Source organism: Littorina saxatilis, linkage group LG7, assembly GCF_037325665.1.
Source record: "Littorina saxatilis isolate snail1 linkage group LG7, US_GU_Lsax_2.0, whole genome shotgun sequence".
Classification (NCBI taxonomy): domain Eukaryota; kingdom Metazoa; phylum Mollusca; class Gastropoda; order Littorinimorpha; family Littorinidae; genus Littorina; species Littorina saxatilis.
This window is the reverse complement of record NC_090251.1, coordinates 53148125-53173224: the sequence shown is the minus strand read 5'-3', so window position 1 is coordinate 53173224 and position 25100 is coordinate 53148125. Positions and strand designations below refer to the sequence as shown.

Below are 25100 nucleotides of genomic sequence, written 5' to 3'. Positions count from 1 at the left end.
GATTAGTTTTAAATTGCCGCATGGAACGTGGTACATAATCATAGGTGTCATACGAAATAATTTCTTTATTTGGTGTTTAACGTCGTTTTCAACCACGAAGGTTATATCGCGACGGGGAAAGGGGGGGAGATGGGATAGAGCCACTTGTTAATTGTTTCTTGTTCACAAAAGCACTAATCAAAAATTTGCTCCAGGGGCTTGCAACGTAGTACAATTAATATATGACCTTACTGGGAGAATGCAAGTTTCCAGTACATTAAAGGACTTAACATTTCTTACATACTGCTTGACTAAAATCTTTACAAACATTGACTATAATATGAAATAAACTGCACACGTCTTTGTCTCTGTCTTTCTAGTCACGAGTTCATGTTTCTCATATAAATATATGTATATATATGTATAAGTTACAATACGAGGTGTTTTCTTTTTATATAGCTGGTATTACAGTCAAGACCCAGTGTGGGTAATCATTTTGGGATCGCAATCAACTTCTCCAAATGTTGTTATTCATCATCTGAAATTAATTTTTGAACAATGGAAGTAAAATGAACATTGAGATCATCAGCGAGAGAGCGAGAGAGAGAGAGAGAGAGAGAGAGAGAGAGAGAGAGAGAGAGAGAGAGAGAGAGAGAGAGAGAGAGAGAGAGAGAGAGAGAGAGAGAGAGAGAGAGAGGGGGGGGGGCAGACAGATCTTGAAAAAGTGTGGGCACTCTAATTGAATTACACTGTCTCTCTTTTCATTGGCTTCTCATATCCTGCTAGGTATGATGTATTTGCCTTGCGCATGCCAAATGCTCGCAGAATTTCAATTATGTGGGTGGAAGTTAAAAGTCGAAAACAAAATTTAATTAACATCACTGTTTTCACAAGGTTTCAGAAAATCAATATGACAGTGGGTGAACATAATTTTTCTTTTTTTGCGTGAGTGTGCCCGTTTTGGCTTTTCTTTCTCTCTTTCCCTCATTTTCTTTTAAAGCAGGTGTTATTTACTTAATACAGATGACAACCGAGTCATGAATTAAAAAAGAAACCCATGTCTGTCTGATAAGTTTATATTTCGCTGTAAACACAGAGTTTCTTACTGCGCTGATTCTGTATTCTAATCGTTTCTGAATTTTTTGTTTACTGCAGACAAAATACTCATTTTTTTTCCTTGGGGGCTGCAGCAAGTTATTTACATGTAATGTGATTTGTCCAGGCTTCCTCCCACAACACAAGACCACTATTCACTGCTGCAGTAGTTGAGAAACTTTCAACAAGACCACTATTCATTGTTGTAGTAGTTGAGAAACTTTCAACAAGACCACTATTCACTGTTGCAGTAGTTGAGAAACTTTCATCAAGACCACTATTTACTGTTGCAGTAGTTGAGAAACTTTCAACAAGACCACTATTCACTGCATGTTGCAGTAGTTGAGAAACTTTCAACAAGACCATTATTCACTGCTGCAGTAGTTGAGAAACTTTCAACAAGACCACTATTCACTGCTGCAGTAGTTGAGAAACTTTCAACAAGACCACTATTCACTGCTGCAGTAGTTGAGAAACTTTCAACAAGACCACTATTCACTGCTGCAGTAGCTGAGAAACTTTCAACAAGACCACTATTCACTGCTGCAGTAGTTGAGAAACTTTCAACAAGACCATTATTCACTGCTGCAGTAGTTGAGAAACTTTCAACAAGACCACTATTCACACCGTCGCGATATAACCTTGAACGGTTGAAAACGACGTTAAACACCAAATAAAGAAAGAAAGAACCACTATTCGATCACTGTTGCAGTAGTTGAGAAACTTTCAACAAGACCACTATTCACTGTTGCAGTAGTTGAGAAACTTTCAACAAGACCACTATTCACTGCTGCAGTAGTTGAGAAACTTTCAACAAGACCACTATTCACTGCTGCAGTAGTTGAGAAACTTTCAACAAGACCACTATTCACTGTTGCAGTAGTTGAGAAACTTTCAACAAGACCACTATTCACTGTTGCAGTAGTTGAGAAACTTTCAACAAGACCACTATTCACTGTTGCAGTAGTTGAGAAACTTTCAACAAGACCACTATTCACTGTTGCAGTAGTTGAGAAACTTTCAACAAGACCACTATTCACTGTTGCAGTAGTTGAGAAACTTTCAACAAGACCACTATTCACTGCTGCAGTAGTTGAGAAACTTTCAACAAGACCACTATTCACTGCTGCAGTAGTTGAGAAACTTTCAACAAGACCATTATTCACTGCTGCAGTAGTTGAGAAACTTTCAACAAGACCACTATTCACTGCTGCAGTAGCTGAGAAACTTTCAACAAGACCACTATTCACTGCTGCAGTAGTTGAGAAACTTTCAACAAGACCACTATTCACTGTTGCAGTAGTTGAGAAACTTTCAACAAGACCACTATTCACTGTTGCAGTAGTTGAGAAACTTTCAACAAGACCACTATTCACTGTTGCAGTAGTTGAGAAACTTTCAACAAGACCACTATTCACTGCTGCAGTAGTTGAGAAACTTTCAACAAGACCACTATTCACTGCTGCAGTAGTTGAGAAACTTTCAACAAGACCATTATTCACTGCTGCAGTAGTTGAGAAACTTTCAACAAGACCACTATTCACTGCTGCAGTAGCTGAGAAACTTTCATCAAGACCACTATTCACGGGTGCAGTAGTTGAGAAACTTTCATCAAGACCACTATTCACTGGTGCAGTAGTTGAGAAACTTTCATCAAGACCACTATTCACTGGTGCAGTAGTTTAGAAACTTTCAACAAGACCACTATTCACTGGTGCAGTAGTTGAGAAACTTTCATATCTCCCAATGTTCTTGGTCATTTTCTGTGCTTATAATTATACGAGTACATGTCAGCATACTGTTCTTAATTACCGTAGTATACAGAAATGGCAAGAAATTATGCATTTTTGTTTCAGACAAAAAGCAAACTACTGATACGAGTGATTAATGACAAATGCCTCAAATTACTGACAAGCACCAGCCTGTATTCCTGAGAACCATTGGGGGGGGGGGGGGGGGGGGGGGTGTAAACAGGTCTGCATTCCATCTGGTACAATATACATGTGTCCTCCATTTCCTTCCAGGGATGTTGAGTGCTTGTCTGTATCTCTCTTCATCGTCTTCTCGAGTCCTTTGATTAATGAGATACAAACCAAGACGTCTCTTACTGGCACTTTCTTTCAACGTGAAATAGCCGACGTCACAAGCTAAACCAAGCTCAAAAGGACGTCACAATTAATGCGAGAAATGGCGCCACGTAACATTTCTGTCACTTCCTAATAGGCGTGTCTTCTCAGACATTTTGAAAGAAATTTGATAATCAATTTATCTCGGTGACTCAGTCATACTATCAGCAGTGGTAAATTACTTGTAAGGTCGGCATCACGCTGTGCATTTAAATCGGTATCGTATACAATTAAGTCATAAGTCTTGATAAAAAAAAAAGTCATCTTGAATAGCAGACGACATGTCTCACAATCCCTCTGCTATCCATGACCACGATCAATATTCGCCACATTCATAGACATTAACACTTAAAACACTTTTATCCCAATTAAAGATAAGGATACGATTTCATACCAAACTGACAGTCGGGCTGCTTTCTCGCTCGGGAAAGCGAGCTGCCATACAGTACAACGCTACCCAATATGTTTTCTTTTTCCTGCATGCGCGTATTCATATTTCCAAGGCCTTGAAAATGACTCCGAATTTAAGGAGATTCAAGGAGATTCAAGGAAATTGGAGGAGCGTAGGAACCCTGTGTTGAGACTTCAGATAATCAGCAAGAAAGTGGTTTTTTCTCCAGGTGCACGGCCAAGTGTGTGGGTGTGAAGGCCTCCGGGATGCTCATTACTGAATCCCGATCAAACTGTCTCCTTCTCGACTGCGCTTTATTAGATATATCAGTGTTCTTCAAGGGCGGGGAAATAGCTCAGTCGGTAGCGGCGCTGGCTTTGCTTTCCACGTTTGGTAAGGGATTTATTTCCCAGAGTCAAGTTTGTGCAGACTCTCCTCGGTGTCCAAACACCCCAGTGTGCATGCATGCGAACGATAAAGATCCCAAGCTCACAACGAAAGTCTCAGGGCTTGGTAACATGAATACGCGCATGCAGGAAAAAGAAAAACATATTGGGTAGTGACGAACTCGATGGCAGCTCGCTGTCCCCAGAGAGAAAGCAGCCCGAATTTCCATTAAGGGTTTTTTGTTTGTTTGTTGTTGTTTGTTTGTTATGTTTGTTTGTTTGCTTAACGCCCAGCCGACCACGAAGGGCCATATCAGGGCGGTGCTACTTTGACATATAACGTGCGCCACACACAAGACAGAAGTTGCAGCATAGGCTTCATGTCTCACCCAGTCACATTATTCTGACACCGGACCAACCAGTCCTAGCACTAACCCCATAATGCCAGACGTCAGGCGGAGCAGCCACTAGATTGCCAATTTTAAAGTCTTAGGTCCCATTAAGGGTAACCTCACAGGACTATTTATGAATACTTACCTTATTTTATCTCAACAAGACTTAGACAATAAATATAAACTGCAAGGTCGCAAACTAGACTACATGGAACTTGATGTACAAATCGTACTAGCTGGTAATGAATATCATCTTACCAAACGATTTTTGGTTCACATGCACTGGAGAGAGAGGGGGTGACATTGTGCTAAATTTTGGTCAACAAAAAACGGGTCCAGAAAAATACAAAAATATTGCTGTTTTTTTTTTAGTGTTTGTTTGAAAATTAGTGGTGCAGTTGCACTTAAATTAGTTCATTTTTCTTTCTTTCTTTTTACATTTAGTCAAGTTATGACTAAATGTGTTAACATCGAGGGGGGAATCGAGACGAGGGTCGTGGTGTATGTGCGTGTGTGTGTCTGTGTGTGTGTGTGTGTGTGTAGAGCGATTCAGGCTAAACTACTGGACCGATCTTTATGAAATTTGACATGAGAGTTCCTGGGTATGAAATCCCCAAACGTTTTTTTCATTTTTTTGATAAATGTCTTTGATGACGCGACGTCATATCCGGCATTTTGTGAAACTTGAGGGGACACTGTCACGCCCTCATTTTTCAAACAACTTGAGTGAAATGTTGGTCAAGCAATCTTCGACGAAGCCCGGACTTCGGTATTGCATTTCAGCTTGGTGGCTTAAAAATTAATTAATGACTTTGGTCATTAAAAATCTGAAAATTGTAAAAAAAAATAAAAATTTATAAAACGATCCAAATATACGTTCATCTTATTCTTCATCATTTTCTGATTCCAAAAACATATAAATATGTTATATTTGGATTAAAAACAAGCTCTGAAAATTAAATATATAAAAATTATTATCAAAATTAAATTGTCGAAATCAATTTAAAAACACTTTCATCTTATTCCTTGTCGGTTCCTGATTCCAAAAACATATAGATATGATATGTTTGGATCAAAAACACGCTCAGAAAGTTAAAACAAAGAGAGGTACAGAAAAGCGTGCTATCCTTCTTAGCGCAACTACTACCCCGCTCTTCTTGTCAATTTCACTGCCTTTGCCATGAGCGGTGGACTGACGATGCTACGAGTATACGGTCTTGCTGAAAAATTGCATTACGTTCAGTTTCATTCTGTGAGTTCGACAGCTTGACTAAATGTTGTATTTATGCTGTGCATAAAATCATTTTTGCATGTTCAGATGTGCGAGGATAGACAAGAATTTAAGATAAAAAGTTTTCCGAAACCGGACAATCAGCCAGCGCCAGCCAGCGCCACAGTCACCACCACAACCACATGAAACGTTCATTGCCAGTTTACGCTGAAAATGTTTATTGGTCGACACCACAGGTCGTTCATTTTCAGCGCAGATAATGCATACAAAATCAGTGGAATATTTTCATAAATTCCACAAAAACTATGATTGACATAATCATATACATTGGGTTGTACATTTGCATAAATTCCCCAAGAACAAAAATTGTCTTACACATCATAGATGGCATTGTCCACTATGTATTAGCTTACTGTTTTTTGTTCTTGTTTCCAGCTTCACCAACAAGCTGTCAAATTTTACTAGACTGGTCACCGGGTTACTTCCCTTTATCTACAGCTTTCTGCATCCGCTCATTAGACCATCATCAAAAAACTTATATTGGCAACTCTAAAAAACAATAAACATTGTGTTTTAGCCCAATTAAAGCACATCGATTAAATACATAATGTCTGTCATTCACCACCAATCCGGCGGTACGCGCCCACACAACTACGTTATGGTGGAGTAAGGGGATGGCGGTGGGGTTGAAAATTTTCGCACAGTTGTTTGGGACGTCTGGCACTGGCTACCGCAGATGCAGAAATGGCAGAGAGACTGATCTTGGGCCGGCTGGCCAATGGGAAGACGGCATTCCGCTCATTAGTTATGCATATGACCTGTGCTCTGGCACCGTCTATACACCACAATCTCGCTTCTCTTCACACCCAAAAATATCATTTATGCTGTGCATAAAATCATTTTTGCATGTTCAGATGTGCGAGGATAGACAAGAATTTAAGATAAAAAGTTTTCCGAAACCGGACAATCAGCCAGCGCCAGCCAGCGCCACAGTCACCACCACAACCACATGAAACGTTCATTGCCAGTTTACGCTGAAAATGTTTATTGGTCGACACCACAGGTCGTTCATTTTCAGCGCAGATAATGCATACAAAATCAGTGGAATATTTTCATAAATTCCACAAAAACTATGATTGACATAATCATATACATTGGGTTGTACATTTGCATAAATTCCCCAAGAACAAAAATTGTCTTACACATCATAGATGGCATTGTCCACTATGTATTAGCTTACTGTTTTTTGTTCTTGTTTCCAGCTTCACCAACAAGCTGTCAAATTTTACTAGACTGGTCACCGGGTTACTTCCCTTTATCTACAGCTTTCTGCATCCGCTCATTAGACCATCATCAAAAAACTTATATTGGCAACTCTAAAAAACAATAAACATTGTGTTTTAGCCCAATTAAAGCACATCGATTAAATACATAATGTCTGTCATTCACCACCAATCCGGCGGTACGCGCCACCACCTGATGACTCACATCAGGTACCGCCACCAATCAAACTCGACCTTTCTCGGAAAGTTGCACTGCACACTTTCTTATAATCCCAGGCTGCACTGCACACCTGTGATCCCATGTTAATGTTCTGCTGCACTGCACGCAGACATGTGCCTGACCTCCCCCTTTCTGTTGCACTGCACACAGAGAGAAGCCCTACGTTTTACCTGATCTACCAGTTGTGCACCCTGATGTAAGACAAGAAAGCGTTAGAAGACCATCTGCCCGCCTGACGGATTTGAGCGTCCGATGCCCCGTTCCGAGCCATGTGGGAGGCACCCCCAATCCTAAAGCTATGCGATTTGAAGTTCTGTTTGGGCAGGCCACAAAATTGGAAAACCAACTGTAGTTGCTCGTTGAATTCCCTGGCCGTTATGGGTGCCCCCGACATAGCTCGGAACAACGGCCCCGTTGCGTTCCCACGAATGCTCATGTAGGCCCGCATGGCCTCTACCGCGCATGGGACGCCTGCCTTGGCTTTCTCTACGGTATGGGTAACTGGTTTTGCGCTAGATTTGAAATTGCGGAACGTTATGGTCAATGCCTGTCCGTCCAGTCGGACATCTCCCCTATGCAATACGTTTTCTGGTTCCCGGGATACCGCCATTTCCCCCACCCGCAATAATGAGTGAAAGGCCAAGGTGCACATAGCCCGGAAACGTATCTTCTCGTAGTTCTCCCCAATGGCCACCTCGCTCTTCTCCATAATTGAGTTAAGGATAGGGACAGTAATGGGCAACCTTGTATCCTTCCCTTTGTCACCCACCCTTTTGCACCCCTGCAGTAGTCTTTTGACAGTATAATCAATAGTGGGATCCCCTAACCCATTCAATTTATGGACGCAACTGATTGCTGAAACTGCGGACATCACCGTTGAAGCCGCCTTCCCTTCCTCATGCAACGAACCAATGTACAGACACACCGCTGCAGTGCTCATTGGCAAGGAAGTAGAAAACCCTCTCTGTTTCAAAAACTAGTCACGCTCACCCAGGTCCTTCTATATGCTTGTTGTGTCCCTTTGGCGTACGAGGCTGTCAACAGCTCTCCTAGTCGCCTATCCCCCCCAATTGTTCTGGCAGAGGTGAAATCCCAACCGGAAGTGGCTCTGCATGTGGACACAATTGCCGGAACCTCGTCATCTGAAAACGAGACAGCGCATCAGCAATTGCATTGTCAACACCCGCAATGTGTTGTGCTCGGACAACAATATTGTTCCGTAAACAGCACAAGACCAATTGTCTCACCAGAATCATCACCAGGGGTTCTTTTGATGTCTGCTTAGTAATTACGGATACTAAATCTAAATTATCTGTATGAATGACTAAGTATTTGTTCTGAAAGGCCAGCGCCCATGTCTCCAGAGCCAAAACGATAGGATACAATTCCAGTAGGGTGATATTCTGGAGTCGCCACCAGTCGGACCACCTACCCTGAAACCACTGCCTACCGAACAAAGCCCCATATCCCACTGCCCCGGATGCATCCGTCACTAAATCCAGCTCTTCTGAGGATACTTCCTTGTTCATGAGAAAAAAGCACTTCCCGTTAAATGACTGCAGAAAAGTTAGCCAAGTCTTCAAATCCTCTTTTACCCCTTGGTTCAGCCTCACGAAGAATAGCTGAGAGCGTATGCCTCTAATCAAGTCGATCAATCTCCTCAAGAACGCCCTCCCTGGCACCACTGCCTGGCAAGCAAAGTTCAGCAACCCTATGACCGACTGAATTTCCTTCACTGTTGCTTTCTTCTTTTGTAGTAGGTTCTGTATTTCTTGGGCACACTTCGTGAGTTTTTCCACCGGCAGCCGAATTTCTCTTTCGATTGTGTCTATCTCTATTCCCAGGAATGTCAACCTCGTCTCTGGGCCCTCCGTCTTATCAGGTGCCATGGGAACTCCTATTTCCTCACACAAACCCAGAAATTTGTCTAGGTATTCTTTGCCTAGCTGCTTCGATACTGCCGCAAGGAAAAAATCATCCAGGTAGTGCACTAATGGTATCCCTAACTTCTGAACAGCAATCCACTCCAAAGCCGTGCCTAGTTCTTCGAACAAGTGACAAGACGAAGAACAACCCATCTGAAGCGAAAGATCAACATAAAAACTTCCTTGCCAGCTCAGTACGAAGAGGTTTTGGTCACTAGGGTGAATCGGCAACAACCTAAAAGCTTTCTCCACATCAGTTTTTGCCATAAATGCTGTATTTCCTACTGTCTGCACTAACTGTACTGCATCTTGCACATTGGCATATGACACTGTGGCCATGTCTTCCTCTATGAAATCATTTATGGATGCCCCCTTCGGGTGAGATAGATGATGTATCATCCTATACTTTCCTTTCGTCTTTTTCTCTACCAAGCCGATTGGAGAACATTGGAACTGAGTAAAAGGAATATGCCTAAAGGGACCTACTAACCTCCCCTCTTCTATTTCCTTCTTTATGTGCGCTTCTACTACTTCTGGCATTTCTTCTGCTGACTTCAGGTTCTTCTGAACTACACTATTTGGGGCTCCTGTGAACCCTACCCGGAAACCCTCTCTGAATCCCTTTATTAAAGCCCGCTTCTTCTGTGGATCGTACCCTTCCAGCCACTTTTCCAGCTTGTCCGCCTTCACTGGCGTGGCCCCCGTGCCCCAGTCTTCATTTCTTTCCTTCTCCTGCTTCTTTTCCCCCCCGTCCCGCTCGAAAGGGGTGCCCTTTGGCGCTGCATTTTCGGATTGCGTGTTGCCCCCCACACTGCGAGCAAAAATGCTTGAAGCCACAATTGGGGCGGCTGCAAGACCCCTGTTCATTGAACTGGAAGCAGAAGCCCCCCACTTTGGCTGGGTTTCCACTTCCAGTCTTCCCCCCTGCGCCACCCTGCGGCTTCTTCTTTCCCCCGTCATGGGTCTGGGTGGCAGGCTCTAAGCGGGTGGTGGCGAACAGGTCCGCGTCGCTGTCCCCCCATGCCCTTTCTCCTGCAGCAATTGCGAGCCGGTAGCGGTAGTCATAGTCCCGCCAATTGCCCTGCAGCTCATGCAGGGTACACACCCGAGCAAAGTGGGCACCCAGGCCCCTGTGTACCTCTTTCGCTCTGTCCTGTAGTATAGTGGTATAAATGTTCCAGGCCTTCACCCACTCTGTGAAGGTTAACAGTTTCTTTTCTTTCTTCTTCTTCTTCTTCTTTTTGTCTTCATCGTCCTCATCCGAGTCCTCCTCCAGCATTTCCTTCGGGTCCGCGGGCAGGAGTATTGCGAACCTAACCGCCACACCGCTCCAGATCTTTTCCTTTATTGTCTTTGGCACGTGTAGGTCAATGGGCAACATTTTCTGGTTGCCGGTTGCCCACGCCTGTGTACCGCTAGTGTTAGATTGCTCACCGGAGTGTCCAGAGTGCCCAGCCATGCCTGAGTTGGATTTTCCACCCGTAGAGGTGGTCGATCCTGCGGGCGATGCCTCAGGCGCCGGCGTCTTGGCGGCCCGAATCTCCGCAATCTCCTTCCTCAGGGCCTTCTGCTCAGCAAGGAGCTGGGTTAGCGACTCCTTCACGCCCATTTCGTCCTCTCCTTCAGCCTCCTCGTCTCGAAACCTCTTCGGGGGCTGCTTTGAGGGACGCCCCGGTCGCTTGGTTGGACGCTTCGACATCCTGAAACATTTCAAAGGCCACTAAGCATCAGGGGCCTATTTTTTTTTTTTTTTTTTTTTTTTTTTTTTTTTTTTTTTTTTTTTTTTTTATATATGCAGCACGGGCTGTACCAATAAAACATTCCCCATGAAATCACAACCGGTTCTACCAAACCAGAACCAACAATGACGTCACTCCAGAAGCTGGAAAGGATATTCCCTCCTATTCCACTCCCGGCATCAAAGCTCTGCGTCTGGCGTCTTCGGTAGAACCCAACCACTTCAGTCTGGGAATAAACCTTGGTACCCCGTTCGTGCTGCATCGACACTCCTATTGTGGTTCTGCCATCAGCACGAGAGTACACCTAAGAAAACACTGTCAATCTGATCATGCAGCACGGGCTGTACCAATACACATTCCCCATGAAGTCACAACCGGTTCTACCAAACCAGAACCAACAATGACGTCACTCCAAAAGCTGGAAAGGATACCCCATCCTATTCCACTCCCGGCATCAAAGCTCTGCGTCTGGCGTCTTCGGTAGAACCCAACCACTTCAGTCTGGGAATAAACCTTGGTACCCCGTCCGTGCTGCATCTACCCCTATTGTGGTTCTGCCATCAGCACGAGAGGATACCGGCTATCACTATTAGCCCCCACTTCCCTCTCACCCGCTGAACAACCACAACACCTTCTTACCTCATTGGTCTATATGCCGACTGTCCAACAGAACTTTTCTCAGTGCTCTGTACAGTAGCATGTGCCCCGACCCTGACAGATGAATCCCATCTGCTAAAAAATGTTTCTGATACTGAGCAAACTTCTCTGCTGGAGGGAAAGCCACGTAGTGGGGGAACAAACCCACTATCCTGTGTGCCGTTTTCAGCTGTTGTTGAAGAAGCCTATTCACCTCCCTGGCTATGTCATTGAAACCCCCCCAGCCACTGTATCTCTGTGTCATCCCTGACACCACCACTACTGAGTTTGCCCATGTTTGCACCCTCACACACAGATGCCACAGCTCACGAAACACTTTATTCGGTGTCGTTCCGGGAACAATATTATTGTCCCCCACCATTAGCACTATCACTCCCCATTTTTTCCGGGTGAAAATGGCCCTGTTCTGTTCTAGCATTGATTCAACGTCGCTTATTTTTCGGCCCCCTCTCCCATCGAATATCTGCTCAAAACCATCAAAACCTAAATCTGGCCGCACCCCCTCATCTGTGTTCACAAATCGCTGAAACCTCCACGTGAAAGAGTGCCCGACCACCGCACAACTTGTAAACATTTTCGCTCCCGCCGTCTTTCTTCACAAAGAAACTAGTCACGTGACCGAGCGATTCGCGTTGCCACTGCTCGGACCAATTTTAATGCCAGGAGAAGATGATACTGTCTTCTTTTCTCCCTGAACACTTTTACTGACGGCTGTCAGCTAATTGTACCATCACCGTCTACCTAGCTATCACCCTCGTTCCTTCGAGTGTCACTCCCGGCAAACGTGAAACCACTTGTTTCTGCCTACGGTGCCACGCTGTCTCCCAGTTTCCCAAACTCCAAACTTTCCTTGCAGACAACTAATTGGCCCCACTCGAGCCTATTACCGCTGTTTCGATCTCAATCGCCCCTCTCGACAATCAAGCAACAAAACAAAACAAAACAAGGTAAAAGTACGTGTACCTTCTCTTTCCAAAATCCTTGAAACGTTGAAAATTTTCGCACAGTTGTTTGGGACGTCTGGCACTGGCTACCGCAGATGCAGAAATGGCAGAGAGACTGATCTTGGGCCGGCTGGCCAATGGGAAGACGGCATTCCGCTCATTAGTTATGCATATGACCTGTGCTCTGGCACCGTCTATACACCACAATCTCGCTTCTCTTCACACCCAAAAATATCATTTTCGCCTTACGCGACTTGTTTTTTTTTAAGCTTAATCGCATTAAAACACATGTTTTGTCATGACAAACTCCTGGTTCTGTTTTTTATATTTAGTCAAGTTTTGACTAAATATTTTAACATCGAGGGGGAATCGAAACGAGGGTCGTGGTGTATGTGCGTGTGTGTGTGTGTGTGTGTGTGTGTGTGTGTGTGTGTAGAGCGATTCAGAGTAAACTACTGGACCGATCTTTATGAAATTTGACATGAGAGTTCCTGGGTATGAAATCCCCGAACGGTTTTTTCATTTTTTTGATAAATGTCTTTGATGACGTCATATCCGGCTTTTCGTGAAAGTTGAGGCGGCACTGTCACGCCCTCATTTTTCAACCAAATTGGTTCAAATTTTGGTCAAGTAATCTTCGACGAAGCCCGGGATTCGGTATTGCATTTCAGCTTGGTGGCTTAAAAATTAATTAATGACTTTGGTCATTAAAAATCTGAAAATTGTAAAAAAAAATTAAAATTTATAAAACGATCCAAATTTACGTTTATCTTATTCTCCATCATTTGCTGATTCCAAAAACATATAAATATGTTATATTCGGATTGAAAGAAAGCTCTGAAAATTAAATATATAAAAATTATTATCAAAATTAAATTGTCCAAATCAATTTAAAAACACTTTCATCTTATTCCTTGTCGGTTCCTGATTCCAAAAACATATAGATATGATATGTTTGGATTAAAAACACGCTCAGAAAGTTAAAACAAAGAGAGGTACAGAAAAGCGTGCTATCCTTCTTAGCGCAACTACTACCCCGCTCTTCTTGTCAATTTCACTGCCTTTGCCATGAGCGGTGGACTGACGATGCTACGAGTAAAATGGCATTGCGTTCAGTTTCATTCTGTGAGTTCGACAGCTACTTGACTAAATATTGTATTTTCGCCTTACGCGACTTGTTATATTTAGTCAAGTTTTGACTAAATATTTTAACATCGAGGGGGAATCGAAACGAGGGTCGTGGTGTATGTGCGTGTGTGTGTGTGTGTCTGTGTGTCTGTGTGTGTGTGTGTGTGTAGAGTGATTCAGACTAAACTACTGGACCGATCTTTATGAAATTTGACATGAGAGTTCCTGGGTATGAAATCCCCGAACGTTTTTTTCATTTTTTTGATAAATGTCTTTGATGACGTCATATCCGGCTTTTCGTGAAAGTTGAGGCGGCACTGTCACGCCCTCATTTTTCAACCAAATTGGTTCAAATTTTGGTCAAGTAATCTTCGACGAAGCCCGGACTTCGGTATTGCATTTCAGCTTGGTGGCTTAAAAATTAATCAATGACTTTGGTCATTAAAAATCTGAAAATTGTAAAAAAAATTAAAATTTTATAAAACGATCCAAATTTACGTTTATCTTATTCTCCATCATTTGCTGATTCCAAAAACATATAAATATGTTATATTCGGATTAAAAACAAGCTCTGAAAATTAAATATATAAAAATTATTATCAAATTGTTTTTTTCGAAATCAATTTAAAAACACTTTCATCTTATTCCTTGTCGGTTCCTGATTCCAAAAACATATACATATGATATGTTTGGATTAAAAACACGCTCAGAAAGTTAAAACGAAGAGAGGTACAGAAAAGCGTTGCATTGCGTTCAGTTTCATTCTGTGAGTTCGACAGCTACTTGACTAAATATATTGTATTTTCGCCTTACGCGACTTGTTTTTTAAATTTTATCACACACTTACCACATACATGTATGGATTTCTATTTTCTTTTGCACGAACAAAAACCCAGACAAAATCACCCATTATTTCGCATGAACAAAAACCCACACAAAATCACCCATCATTTCAAAGTAAATAACCAAAAACATGTACATTTTTATGATATTTTACGATATGCATCTCTTCATACATTTACAGATATCGCAATTTACATTTAAATAGACTGTTTTACACAAACACGGTCACAACTGATTTACTTCACCAGGGCAGGGATGTAGCTCAGTCGGTAGCGTGCTGGATTTGTATCCAGTTGGCCGCTGTCAGCGTGAGTTCGTCCCCACGTTCGGCGAGAGATTTATTTCTCAGAGTCAACTGTGTGTGTGCAGGCTCTCCTCGGTGTCCGAACACCCCCGTGTGTACACGCAAGCACAAGACCAAGTGCGCACGAAAAAGATCTTGTAATCCGTGTCAGAGTGCGGTGGGTTATAGAAACACGAAAATACCAAGCATGCTTCCTCCTAAAAAAAACGGTCATACACGTAAAATTCCACTCGTGCAAAAACCACGAGTGTACGTGGGAGTTTCAGCCCACGAACGCAGAAGAAGAAGAAGAAGAATTTACTTCACCAAAAAGGCCACTGAAAGGGCAACCTTTTGCCATAGGCTCAGACATAGCGAGGGAGTATATGGCAAAGAAAAAACTTGGTGATCTCAATAAATTGTGACCCTCCACCACGGGATGAGTCGCATGTCACCTTTGCATGATTTTCATATTTTTACATTTTACTAAAGAGTTTTTTATGCTCTATCCAGTGGTGAAAACCGTTTTAGAAAAGAGCGAAAACTGTTTGAGTTATAAGCCTGTGACTAAGGTGACCCTCACACTGTTACCTGAGACACTCCCCGGACTTATATTAAGCCTAACGCAGAACCGCGCGAGGTGACATGCGACTCATTTCGTGGTGGAGGGTCACAATTAAACTATAGCAGACGCAGAAACTCTTGTAATTAATGCACTGAAAAGGGCAACTAAATAATTAAGCCAGGCATTTTGACTCAAGGAATAACTGAAAGTGTGGTTTAAAACTTTTTAAAGTGTAAAAGTATATTTCGATGTTTATTATTATTTGATTTGAAATTGTGTACAGAATAATTCTTTTTTTTTCTTTTTTTTGTGTGTGCCAAGCACATCATTGCGGGGCTTTTAATCAAAAACATTCATCCGGTGTACAGAATAGTTTATTTTTGTATGTTTGTGTGAGGCGATTAGAACTGTTTTAGAATTTGCAACATATAAATATCCTCATTATTATTATTATAAAGTATGTGAATTTAAAAAAGCAACAACAACAACAAACACAAAATTAGAAAAGTTTGAAGAGGAATATCTTCATCTGGAAGAATGGAAAAACAATTCCTGGGGGAAAAGAAAACATGTTCAAGAAGAGTAAAACACACTACAAAACAAAGGAGATTGGGGTGCTGTAGGTTTGTCAAGGAAAAGTAGGAAGGAAATAAACAATCTGTGAAAAAGAAAAACACCCCCCCCCACACACACACACATTCACACAGAGTAGAGGAAATGCAAAGGAAGGATATGAGACAGAAATAAATCAAGCACCCCCCAAAACAAATTGAGGGGGAGACCATAAATTAGATTTTTTTTCTTGAAGACACAGAAAAACGTAAATAGTTATTTAATAAATCAAAAAAAAATTGAGAGAGAAAAAAGTTATCTCTTGCACTAGTTGATTTCCCAGCAGTGAAAGAGAAACGAAGCCGTGGGTGGTCAGACGAGTCAGGAATTCTTAAAAATGTCCTTGCAACAACAACAAAAAATTAATTGGAAACCATTTTGTTCTGAAGTAGCCGAAGAATCACTCAAAAATGTCAAATAAATATTTTATTTTGCAGGCCACCATGCTCATCAACAACAACTTGAGAAAGGCGAAGTTACGAAGACCAATGAGCTGTACATTCTCCTCTCGGCAAATGTACTGGCCTTGATCAACTGTTTTCCATGCCTACTTTCACAGACTTGTTTGTTCGGCCATGGTACATTTAAATTGTAAAAACCCTAAAAGTATGCCCCCTCCCCCCTTCCTGGTTCTACCCTTTACCCTTCCTGTCTTTACCTCCCCCTTACTGTCTCTCCCCCTCTTTCTGTCTCTATCCCCCCCCCCCCCCCTCCCCATCTTCCTGTCTCTCCCTCTCCACTCCCACCCGCTTTTCTAACACGCCAGGAACTCTGATTTAAATGGTTCAAAATAATGCAAGCTCTCGTGATCTGGGAATCTGAAGAAAATTCGTATGGCGGCAGCTCTGAGAATGCCAGAAACCTGTAAACTGGCAGAAAAAAGCCATGCCTGTTGTACCTATCTACTGCCACATAAAGTCATCTCCTTTTTTTGTGGTCAAGAGGTAACATCAATATAATCAAAGGAAAGGTAAAAACAAAACAAAAAAAGTGCAAGAAAAGAGTAAAAGACATCAAACAAATTTAAATAATCATCCACACATTCAAGCCCCAAATCATGCATTAATTGCATAGACATACAGACACATATGCCATGCGGAACAGCCCCAAAAGCTTTATGGACTCTAGATTTTATAATACAATTTAATTGTTGGATTCCATGAGAATCCCTAACTTAATTAATTTTAACAGGTTTGGCAATTTAATCTATTCCTGAAACATAGGTAAGGTAAAGTAATTAGAGATTTTAATAAAATTGTCACTTCGGTGGCCTACTGCAGCAACACTATACATTGACTCTGTTGTTTTTTTTGCTTGTATGTTTATTGTGTGGCCTGTGTTTTATGTGACTCGTCTCCACTGATTTCACATAAGTGCACACACACAGACACCGAAACACTTTCCAATGGTTCGTGTCAGATAAACATTTGGGTTTCATGACAAGTTAGTCTGATTGATTCACACATATTCACAGAGGGAGGATTGGATGGATTGGTGAATGCTTACACACACACACACACACACACACAGACACACACACACACACTCACACGCTCGCTCACTCGCTCACAGACACAGACACAGACTCACTCACTCACTCACTCACTCACTCACTCACTCACACACACACACACACACACTCACTCACTCACTCACTCACACACACACACACACACACACACACACACACAGACACAGACTCGCACACTCACTCACTCACTCACTCACACACACACACACACACACACACACACACACACACACACACACACACACAAACCACTTACTCGTTTTCCGTCTTCAGTATAGAAGCATCTGGCCTTCTTCCAGAGAGCCAGCTTGAGTGTGGTGTTGTCCAGCAGCTCTGTCATCGTCTCTCCCCACACCATCTGGGCGTGCTCGGGGCTGTCTCCATTGGGGTAGGCAAGGATTCGTTTCTAATAAAGAAAAGACAAGTCGCGTAAGGCGAAATTACTACATTTAGTCAAGCTGTGGAACTCACAGAATGAAACTGAACGTAGTCCGCCGCTAGTGCAAAAGGCAGTGACAGTGACGAGCCTGTTTGGCGCGGTAGCGGTTGCGCTGTGCTTCATAGCACGCTTTACTGTACCTCTCTTCGTTTTAACTTTCTGAGCGTGTTTTTAATCCAAACATATCATATCTATATGTTTTTGGAATCAGGAACCGATAAGGAATAAGATGAAATAGTTTTTAAAACGATTTCGGAAATTTAATTTTGATCATAATTTTTATATTTTTAATTTTCAGAGCTTGTTTTAAATCCAAATATAACATATTTATATGTTTTTGGAATCAGAAAATGATGAAGAATAAGATGAACGTAAATTTGGATCATTTTATAAAAAAAATATTTTTTTTACAATTTTCAGATTTTTAATGACCAAAGTCATTTATTAATTTTTAAGCCACCAAACTGAAATGCAATACCGAAGTCCGGCCTTCGTCGAAGATTGCTTGGCCAAAATTTCAATCAATTTGATTGAAAAATGAGGGTGTGACAGTGCCGCCTCAACTTTTACAAAAAGCCGGATATGACGTCATCAAAGACATTTATCGAAAAAAAGAAAAAAAACGTCTTAGGATATCATACCCAGGAACTCTCATGTCAAATTTCATAAAGATCGGTCCAGTAGTTTAGTCTGAATCGCTCTACACACACACACACACACACACACACACACACACACACCACGACCCTCGTCTCGATTCCCCCCTCTATGTTAGATTGACACTTTTCACAACAGGACTTCACTTTAGTTAGCAGTGTAGATTAATATGTGGCCATTTCTTCGACTTTGGGCATTGTTGACTGGAGCCTCTAATAGGCGGTTTTGGTGAGGTCATGCACCCTCTTTCTTTCGGCTGAAAACTGGCGCCACCTCGCGGCAAGATCACACGAGAAAGGAAAAAAACTTACATTGGTCCCAAATAGCATATCGGTTTGGTAACAGTTCGTGTGTAAGTCGTGCATTTTATACGGTAAACAGACAATGGTCGGTTCTGGTGAGGTTATGCCCCTTCTTTATTTCGGCTGGTAACTGGCGCCACCTCGCGGCAAGATCACAGGAGTAATGTCTCACGTTTATCACCCCAGAAGCGCTCATTGCAAAAACCCGGGGTAAAAGATGGACCAAAATGTAAACCAACTTTCCTGTGCTCACTGACTACCACTTCAAGCTGAATTTCAAAACGTTCGAGGAAGTATCAGTGACAGCACATTGAAACAAGTCGCGTAAGGCGAAATTACTACATTTAGTCAAGCTGTGGAACTCACAGAATGAAATTGAACGTAGTCCGCCGCTAGTTCAAAAGGCAGTGAAAGTGACGAGCCTGTTTGGCGCGGTAGCGGTTGCGCTGTGCTTCATAGCACGCTTTACTGTTACGACCTGTTTACCCCCATAAGTGTTTTGGAGTAATGCTCAGCCCCAAAAATAGTAATCCTGGCACAAAAATAGTAATCATCCAGCATTCGCCGCCAATTACAACGCACATGACAACTGTGTCTGCGAAACGCAATCATGCACATATATCCATCATTCACAAACAAAACACATCAGTCAGTTTTTGTAGTCATCATAATTTCAAAGATCACATCAAAAGCACATGCATCACTGATTCTTTTGCTTTCAGTGTGTCAAGCGCTTCTCTACTGTACTTGCGCTTGCCGAATGAGTGAGGGCGAGACTTCACCACTAGAATAAGGCTCTCCAGCGTCTCATCAGACAGACATGATCTCTGGTCAGTCCTGTGCTTTTTCACCCCATTTTGCCATTGAAAAAAACAATGCCAAACATGTGAATTGATAAAAAATAATTTTTTTTTCTTTACATTTTTTTTATTTATGAAAATTGTAGTCTTGACACGGATAGCGGAATGGCGTATTTTTTGCAGAAAATCGTAATAAATTACGCCAAAATCGTAAGGGTAAACAGGTCTGACTGTACCTCTCTTCGTTTTAACTTTCTGAGCGTGTTTTTAATCCAAACATATCATATCTATATGTTTTTGGAATCAGGAACCGACAAGGAATAAGATGAAAGTGTTTTTAAATTGATAAATTCGAAAATTTAATTTTGATCATAATTTTAATTTTTTTTAATTTTCAGAGCTTGTTTTTAATCCAAATATAACATATTTATATGTTTTTGGAATCAGAAAATGACGAAGAATAAGATGAAATTGTTTTTGGATCGTTTAAATAAAAAATAATTTTAATTACAAGTTTCTGATTTTTAATGACCAAACTCACTCATTAGTTTTTAAGCCACCAAGCTGAAATGCAATACCAAACCCCGGCCTTCGTCGAAGATTGCTTTGCCAAAATTTCAATCAATTTAATGGAAAAATGAGGGTGTGACAGTGCCGCCTCAACTTTTACAAAAAGCCGGATATGACGTCATCAAAGGTATTTATCGAAAAAAAGAAAAAAACGTCCGGGGATATCATACCCAGGAACTCTCATGTCAAATTTCATAAAGATCGGCCCAGTAGTTTAGTCTGAATCGCTCTACACACACACACAGACACACACATACACCACGACCCTCGTCTCGATTCCCCCCTCTATGTTAAAACATTAGTCAAAACTTGACTAAATGTAAAAACAGATGAAAATTAATGGAAAACAAACTCTTGGGATGTACATGAATACATTTTGACCATAGTGACTGTTTTCACAGAAATGGCCACATATAGTCTTGTAGTGTGGACAAAATAACAAGATTTTAATTAAGCCTATGTTTGAGAGGACGCTCTCTTCTAGGGAACACAAGCATTAATTTCTGATTTGGACAACAGAAGTTGTTTTGAGACGTCCTCTTGCAAATTACACGCAATAAGGAGATTTTGGTCAAGAGCAACAAGAGTCCCACTACCCAGGTGTGTGTGTCCCGCTACCCAGGTGTGCGAGTCCCGCTACCCAGGTGTGTGAGTCCCACTACCCAGGTGTGTGAGTCCCACTACCCAGGTGTGTGTGTCCCGCTACCCAGGTGTATGTGTCCCGCTACCCAGGTGTGTGTGTCCCACTACCCAGGTGTGTGTGTCCCGATACCCAGGTGTGCGAGTCCCGCTACCCAGGTGTGTGAGTCCCACTACCCAGGTGTGTGAGTCCCACTACCCAGGTGTGTGTGTCTCGCTACCCAGGTGTAAGAGTCCCACTACCCAGGTGTATGTGTCCCGCTACCCAGGTGTGTGAGTCCCGCTACCCAGGTGTGTAAGTCCCGCTACCCAGGTGTGTGTGTCCCGCTACCCAGGTGTGTGTGTCCCGCTACCCAGGTGTGTGTGTCCCGCTACCCAGGTGTGTGTGTCCCGCTACCCAGGTGTGTGTGTCCCGCTACCCAGGTGTGTGTGTCCCGCTACCCAGGTGTGTGAGTCCCACTACCCAGGTGTGTGTGTCCCGCTACCCAGGTGTGTGAGTCCCGCTACCCAGATGTGTGAGTCCCGCTACCCAGGTGTGTGTGTCCCGCTACCCAAGTGTGTGTGTCCCGCTACCCAAGTGTGTGTGTCCCGCTAACCAGGTGTGTGAGTCCCGCTACCCAGGTGTGTGTGTCCCGCTACCCAGGTGTGTGTGTCCCACTACCCAGGTGCGTGAGTCCCGCTACCCAGGTGCGCGAGTCCCGCTACCCAGGTGTGTGTATCCTGCTACCCAGGTGTGTGAGTCCCGCTACCCAGGTGTGTGTGTCCCGCTACCCAGGTGTGCGTGTCCCACTACCCAGGTGTGTGTCCCGCTACCCAGGTGTGTGAGTCCCACTACCCAGGTATGTGAGTCCCGCTACCCAGGTGTGTGTGTCCCGCTACCCAGGTGTGTGTGTCCCGCTACCCAGGTGTGTGAGTCCCCTACCCAGGTGTGTGTGTCCCGCTACCCAGGTGCGTGAGTCCCGCTACCCAGGTGTGTGTGTCCCGCTACCCAGGTGTGCGTGTCCAACTACCCAGGTGTGTGTCCCGCTACTCAGGTGTGTGAGTCCCACTACCCAGGTGTGTGAGTCCCACTACCCGGGTGTGTGAGAACCACTACCCAGGTGTGTGTGTCCCGCTACCCAGGTGTGTGTGTCCCGCTACCCAGGTGTGTGAGTCCCGCTACCCAGGTGTGTGTGTCCCCTACTCAGGTGTGAGTCCCGCTACCCAGGTGTGTGTGTCCCGCTACCCAGGTGTGTGAGTCCCGCTACCCAGGTGTGTGAGTCCCACTACCCAGGTGTGTGTCAAGCTACCCAGGTGTGTGTGTCCCGCTACCGAAGTGTGTGAGTCCCGCTACCCAGGTGTGTGTGTCCCGCTACCCAGGTGTGCATGTCCCACTACCCAGGTGTGTGTCCCGCTACCCAGGTGTGTGAGTCCCGCTACCCAGGTGTGTGTGTCCCGCTACCCAGGTGTGTGTGTCTCGCTACCCAGGTGTGTGTATCCCACTACCCAGGTGTGTGAGTCCCGCTACCCAGGTGTGTGTGTCTCGCTACCCAGGTGTGTGTGTCCCGCTACCCAGGTGTGTGAGTCCCGCTACCCAGGTGTGTGTGTCCCGCTACCCAGGTGTGTGTGTCCCGCTACCCAGGTGTGTGTGTCCCGCTACCCAGGTGTGTGAGTCCCGCTACCCAGGTGTGTGTGTCCCGCTACCCAGGTGTGTGTGTCCCGCTACCCAGGTGTGTGAGTCCCGCTACCCAGATGTGTGTGTCCCGCTACCCAGGTGTGTGAGTCCCGCTACCCAGGTGTGTGAGTCCCGCTACCCAGGTGTGTGTGTCCCGCTACCCAGGTGTGTGTGTCCCGCTACCCAAGTGTGTGTGTCCCGCTACCCAAGTGTGTGTGTCCCGCTAACCAGGTGTGTGAGTCCCGCTACCCAGGTGCGTGAGTCCCGCTACCCAGGTGTGTGTGTCCTGCTACCCAGGTGTGTGAGTCCCGCTACCCAGGTGTGTGTGTCCCGCTACCCAGGTGTGCGTGTCCCACTACCCAGGTGTGTGTCCCGCTACCCAGGTGTGTGAGTCCCGCTACCCAGGTGTGTGAGTCCCACTACCCAGGTATGTGAGTCCCGCTACCCAGGTGTGTGTGTCCCGCTACCCAGGTGTGTGTGTCCCGCTACCCAGGTGTGTGAGTCCCCTACCCAGGTGTGTGTGTCCCGCTACCCAGGTGCGTGAGTCCCGCTACCCAGGTGAGTGTGTCCCGCTACCCAGGTGTGTGAGTCCCGCTACCCAGGTGTGTGTGTCCCGCTACCCAGGTGTGCATGTCCCACTACCCAGGTGTGTGTCCCGCTACCCAGGTGTGTGTGTCCCGCTACCCAGGTGTGTGTGTCCCGCTACCCAGGTGTGTGTGTCCCGCTACCCAGGTGTGTGAGTCCCCTACCCAGGTGTGTGTGTCCCGCTACCCAGGTGCGTGAGTCCCGCTACCCAGGTGAGTGTGTCCCGCTACCCAGGTGTGTGAGTCCCGCTACCCAGGTGTGTGTGTCCCGCTACCCAGGTGTGCATGTCCCACTACCCAGGTGTGTGTCCCGCTACCCAGGTGTGTGTGTCCCGCTACCCAGGTGTGTGTGTCCCGCTACCCAGGTGTGGGAGTCCCGCTACCCAGGTGTGTGTGTCCCGCTACCCAGGTGTGTGTGTCCCGCTACCCAGGTGTGTGTGTCCCGCTACCCAGGTGTGTGAGTCCCGCTACCCAGGTGTGTGTCCCGCTACCCAGGTGTGTGTGTCCCACTACCCAGATGTGTGTGTCCCACTACCCAGGTGTGTGTGTCCCACTACCCAGGTGTGTGTGTTCTGCTACCCAGGTGTGTGTGTCCTGCTACCCAGGTGTGTGAGTCCCGCTACCGAAGTGTGTGAGTCCTGCTACCCAGGTGTGTGTGTCCCGCTATCCAGGTGTGTGTGTCCCGCTACCCAGGTGTGTGAGTCCCGCTACCCAGGTGTGTGAGTCCGCTACCCAGGTGTGTGAGTCCCGCTACCCAGGTGTGTGAGTCTCGCTACCCAGGTGTGTGTGTCCCGCTACCCAGGTGTGTGTCCCGCTACCCAGGTGTGTGTCCCGCTACCCAGGTGTGTGTCCCGCTACCCAGGTGTGTGTCCCGCTAACCAGGTGTGTGTGTGTTTAGGGGTAATCAGCCACCTGTACTCATGGCAGAATGACCGAGGTATTTTACGTGCCAGTGTGGTGACACCGGGGTGGGACATGGATACCCAGTTGACCCATGTCTGTTCCGGCCTGGATTCGAACCCGTGACCCTAGGATCGCAAGTCCAGTGCTCTACCCACTGAGCTATCCAGGCCCCAGGTTGGCACAACCAATAATATTTTCAAATGCTTAATTTACCCCCTGAAAGTGACAGAAAGCCGTACCCTTGAACGGCAGGGTAAAAACGGTCATACTTGTAAAAACCCACTCGTGCAAAAACATGAGTGAACGTCAGAGTTTCAGCCCATGAAGGAAGAAGAAGAAGAAGGAGGAGGAAGAGGAGAAAGAGGAGGAGGAGGAGAAAGAGGAGGAGGAGGAGGAGAAAGAGGAGGAGGAGGAGGAGGAAGAGGAGGAGGAAGAGGAGGAGGAGGAAGATGAGGAGGAAGATAAGGAGGAGAAGGAGGAGGAAGAGGAGGAGGAAGAGGAGGAGGAAAATAAGGAGGAGTAGGAGCAGGAAGAGGAGGAGGAGGAAGAGGAGGAGGAAGAGGAGGAAGAGTAGGAGCAGGAAGAGGAGGAGGAGGAGGAAGAGGAGGAGGAAGAGGAGGAGGAAGAGGAGGAGGAAAAGGAGGAAGAGGAAGGAGGAGGAGGAGGAAGGAGGAGGAGGAAAAGGAGGAGCAGGAAGAGGAGGAGGAAGAAGAAGAGGAGGAGGAGCAGGAGGAGGAAGAGGAGGAGGAGGAAGAGGAGGAGGAAAAGGAGGAAGAGGAGCAGGAAGAGGAGGAGGAGGAAGAGGAGCAGGAAGAGGAGGAGGAGGAAGAGGAGCAGGAAGAGGAGGAGGAGGAAGAGGAGCAGGAAGAGGAGGAAGAGGAGGAGGAAGAGGAGGAAGAGGAAGGAGGAGGAGGAAGAGGAGCAGGAAGAGGAGGAGGAGGAAGAGGAGTAGGAGCAGGAGGAGGAGGAGGAAGAGGAGGAGGAGGAAGAAAAGGAGGAAAAGGAGGAAGAGGAAGGAGGAGGAGGAGGAAGAGGAGGAGGAAGAGGAGGAAGAGGAAGAGGAGGAGGAAGAGGAGGAGGAAGAGGAGCAGGAGCAGGAGGAGGAGGAGGAAGAGGGAAGAGGAGGAAGGAGGAAGAGGAGGAGGAAGAGGAAGATGAAGAGGAGGAGGAGGAAGAGGAGGAAGAGGAGGAAGAAGAGGAGGAGGAGAAGGAGGAAGAGGAG

The 25100-nt window shown here is 45.0% G+C and overlaps 2 protein-coding genes across 4 annotated transcripts in view; both read right to left on the bottom strand.

Annotated features, from left to right (window-relative positions):
- LOC138971798 (doublecortin domain-containing protein 1-like) overlaps positions 1 to 25100 on the bottom strand; it is a 101701-nt gene that overhangs the window by 12403 nt on the left and 64198 nt on the right. For both annotated transcript variants that reach the window (XM_070344615.1, XM_070344614.1), the window contains exon 39: positions 17587 to 17736. In XM_070344615.1, the coding sequence (XP_070200716.1) occupies positions 17587 to 17736 (150 nt within the window). The remainder of the gene's footprint in view (positions 1 to 17586; positions 17737 to 25100) is intronic.
- On the bottom strand, positions 5795 to 12622 carry LOC138971799 (uncharacterized). Of its 2 annotated transcripts, XM_070344617.1 has the most exons (4): positions 12388 to 12622; positions 9684 to 10728; positions 8094 to 8245; positions 5795 to 7243 (listed from the first exon to the last, which is right to left on the bottom strand). In XM_070344617.1, exon 2 carries the CDS (start codon positions 10725 to 10727, stop codon positions 9744 to 9746), a length of 984 nt encoding a protein of 327 aa, XP_070200718.1. In that variant the 5' UTR covers position 10728; positions 12388 to 12622; the 3' UTR covers positions 5795 to 7243; positions 8094 to 8245; positions 9684 to 9743. The 2 variants fall into 2 exon arrangements, with proteins under 2 accessions (XP_070200718.1, XP_070200717.1); XM_070344616.1 differs by lacking the exon at positions 12388 to 12622 and having other exon boundaries at positions 9684 to 10788.

Excerpts from the sequence above, each read along its gene's own strand:
- LOC138971799 (XM_070344617.1), bottom strand. The coding sequence starts at position 10,727 with ATGTCGAAGCGTCCAACCAAGCGACCGGGGCGTCCCTCAAAGCAGCCC.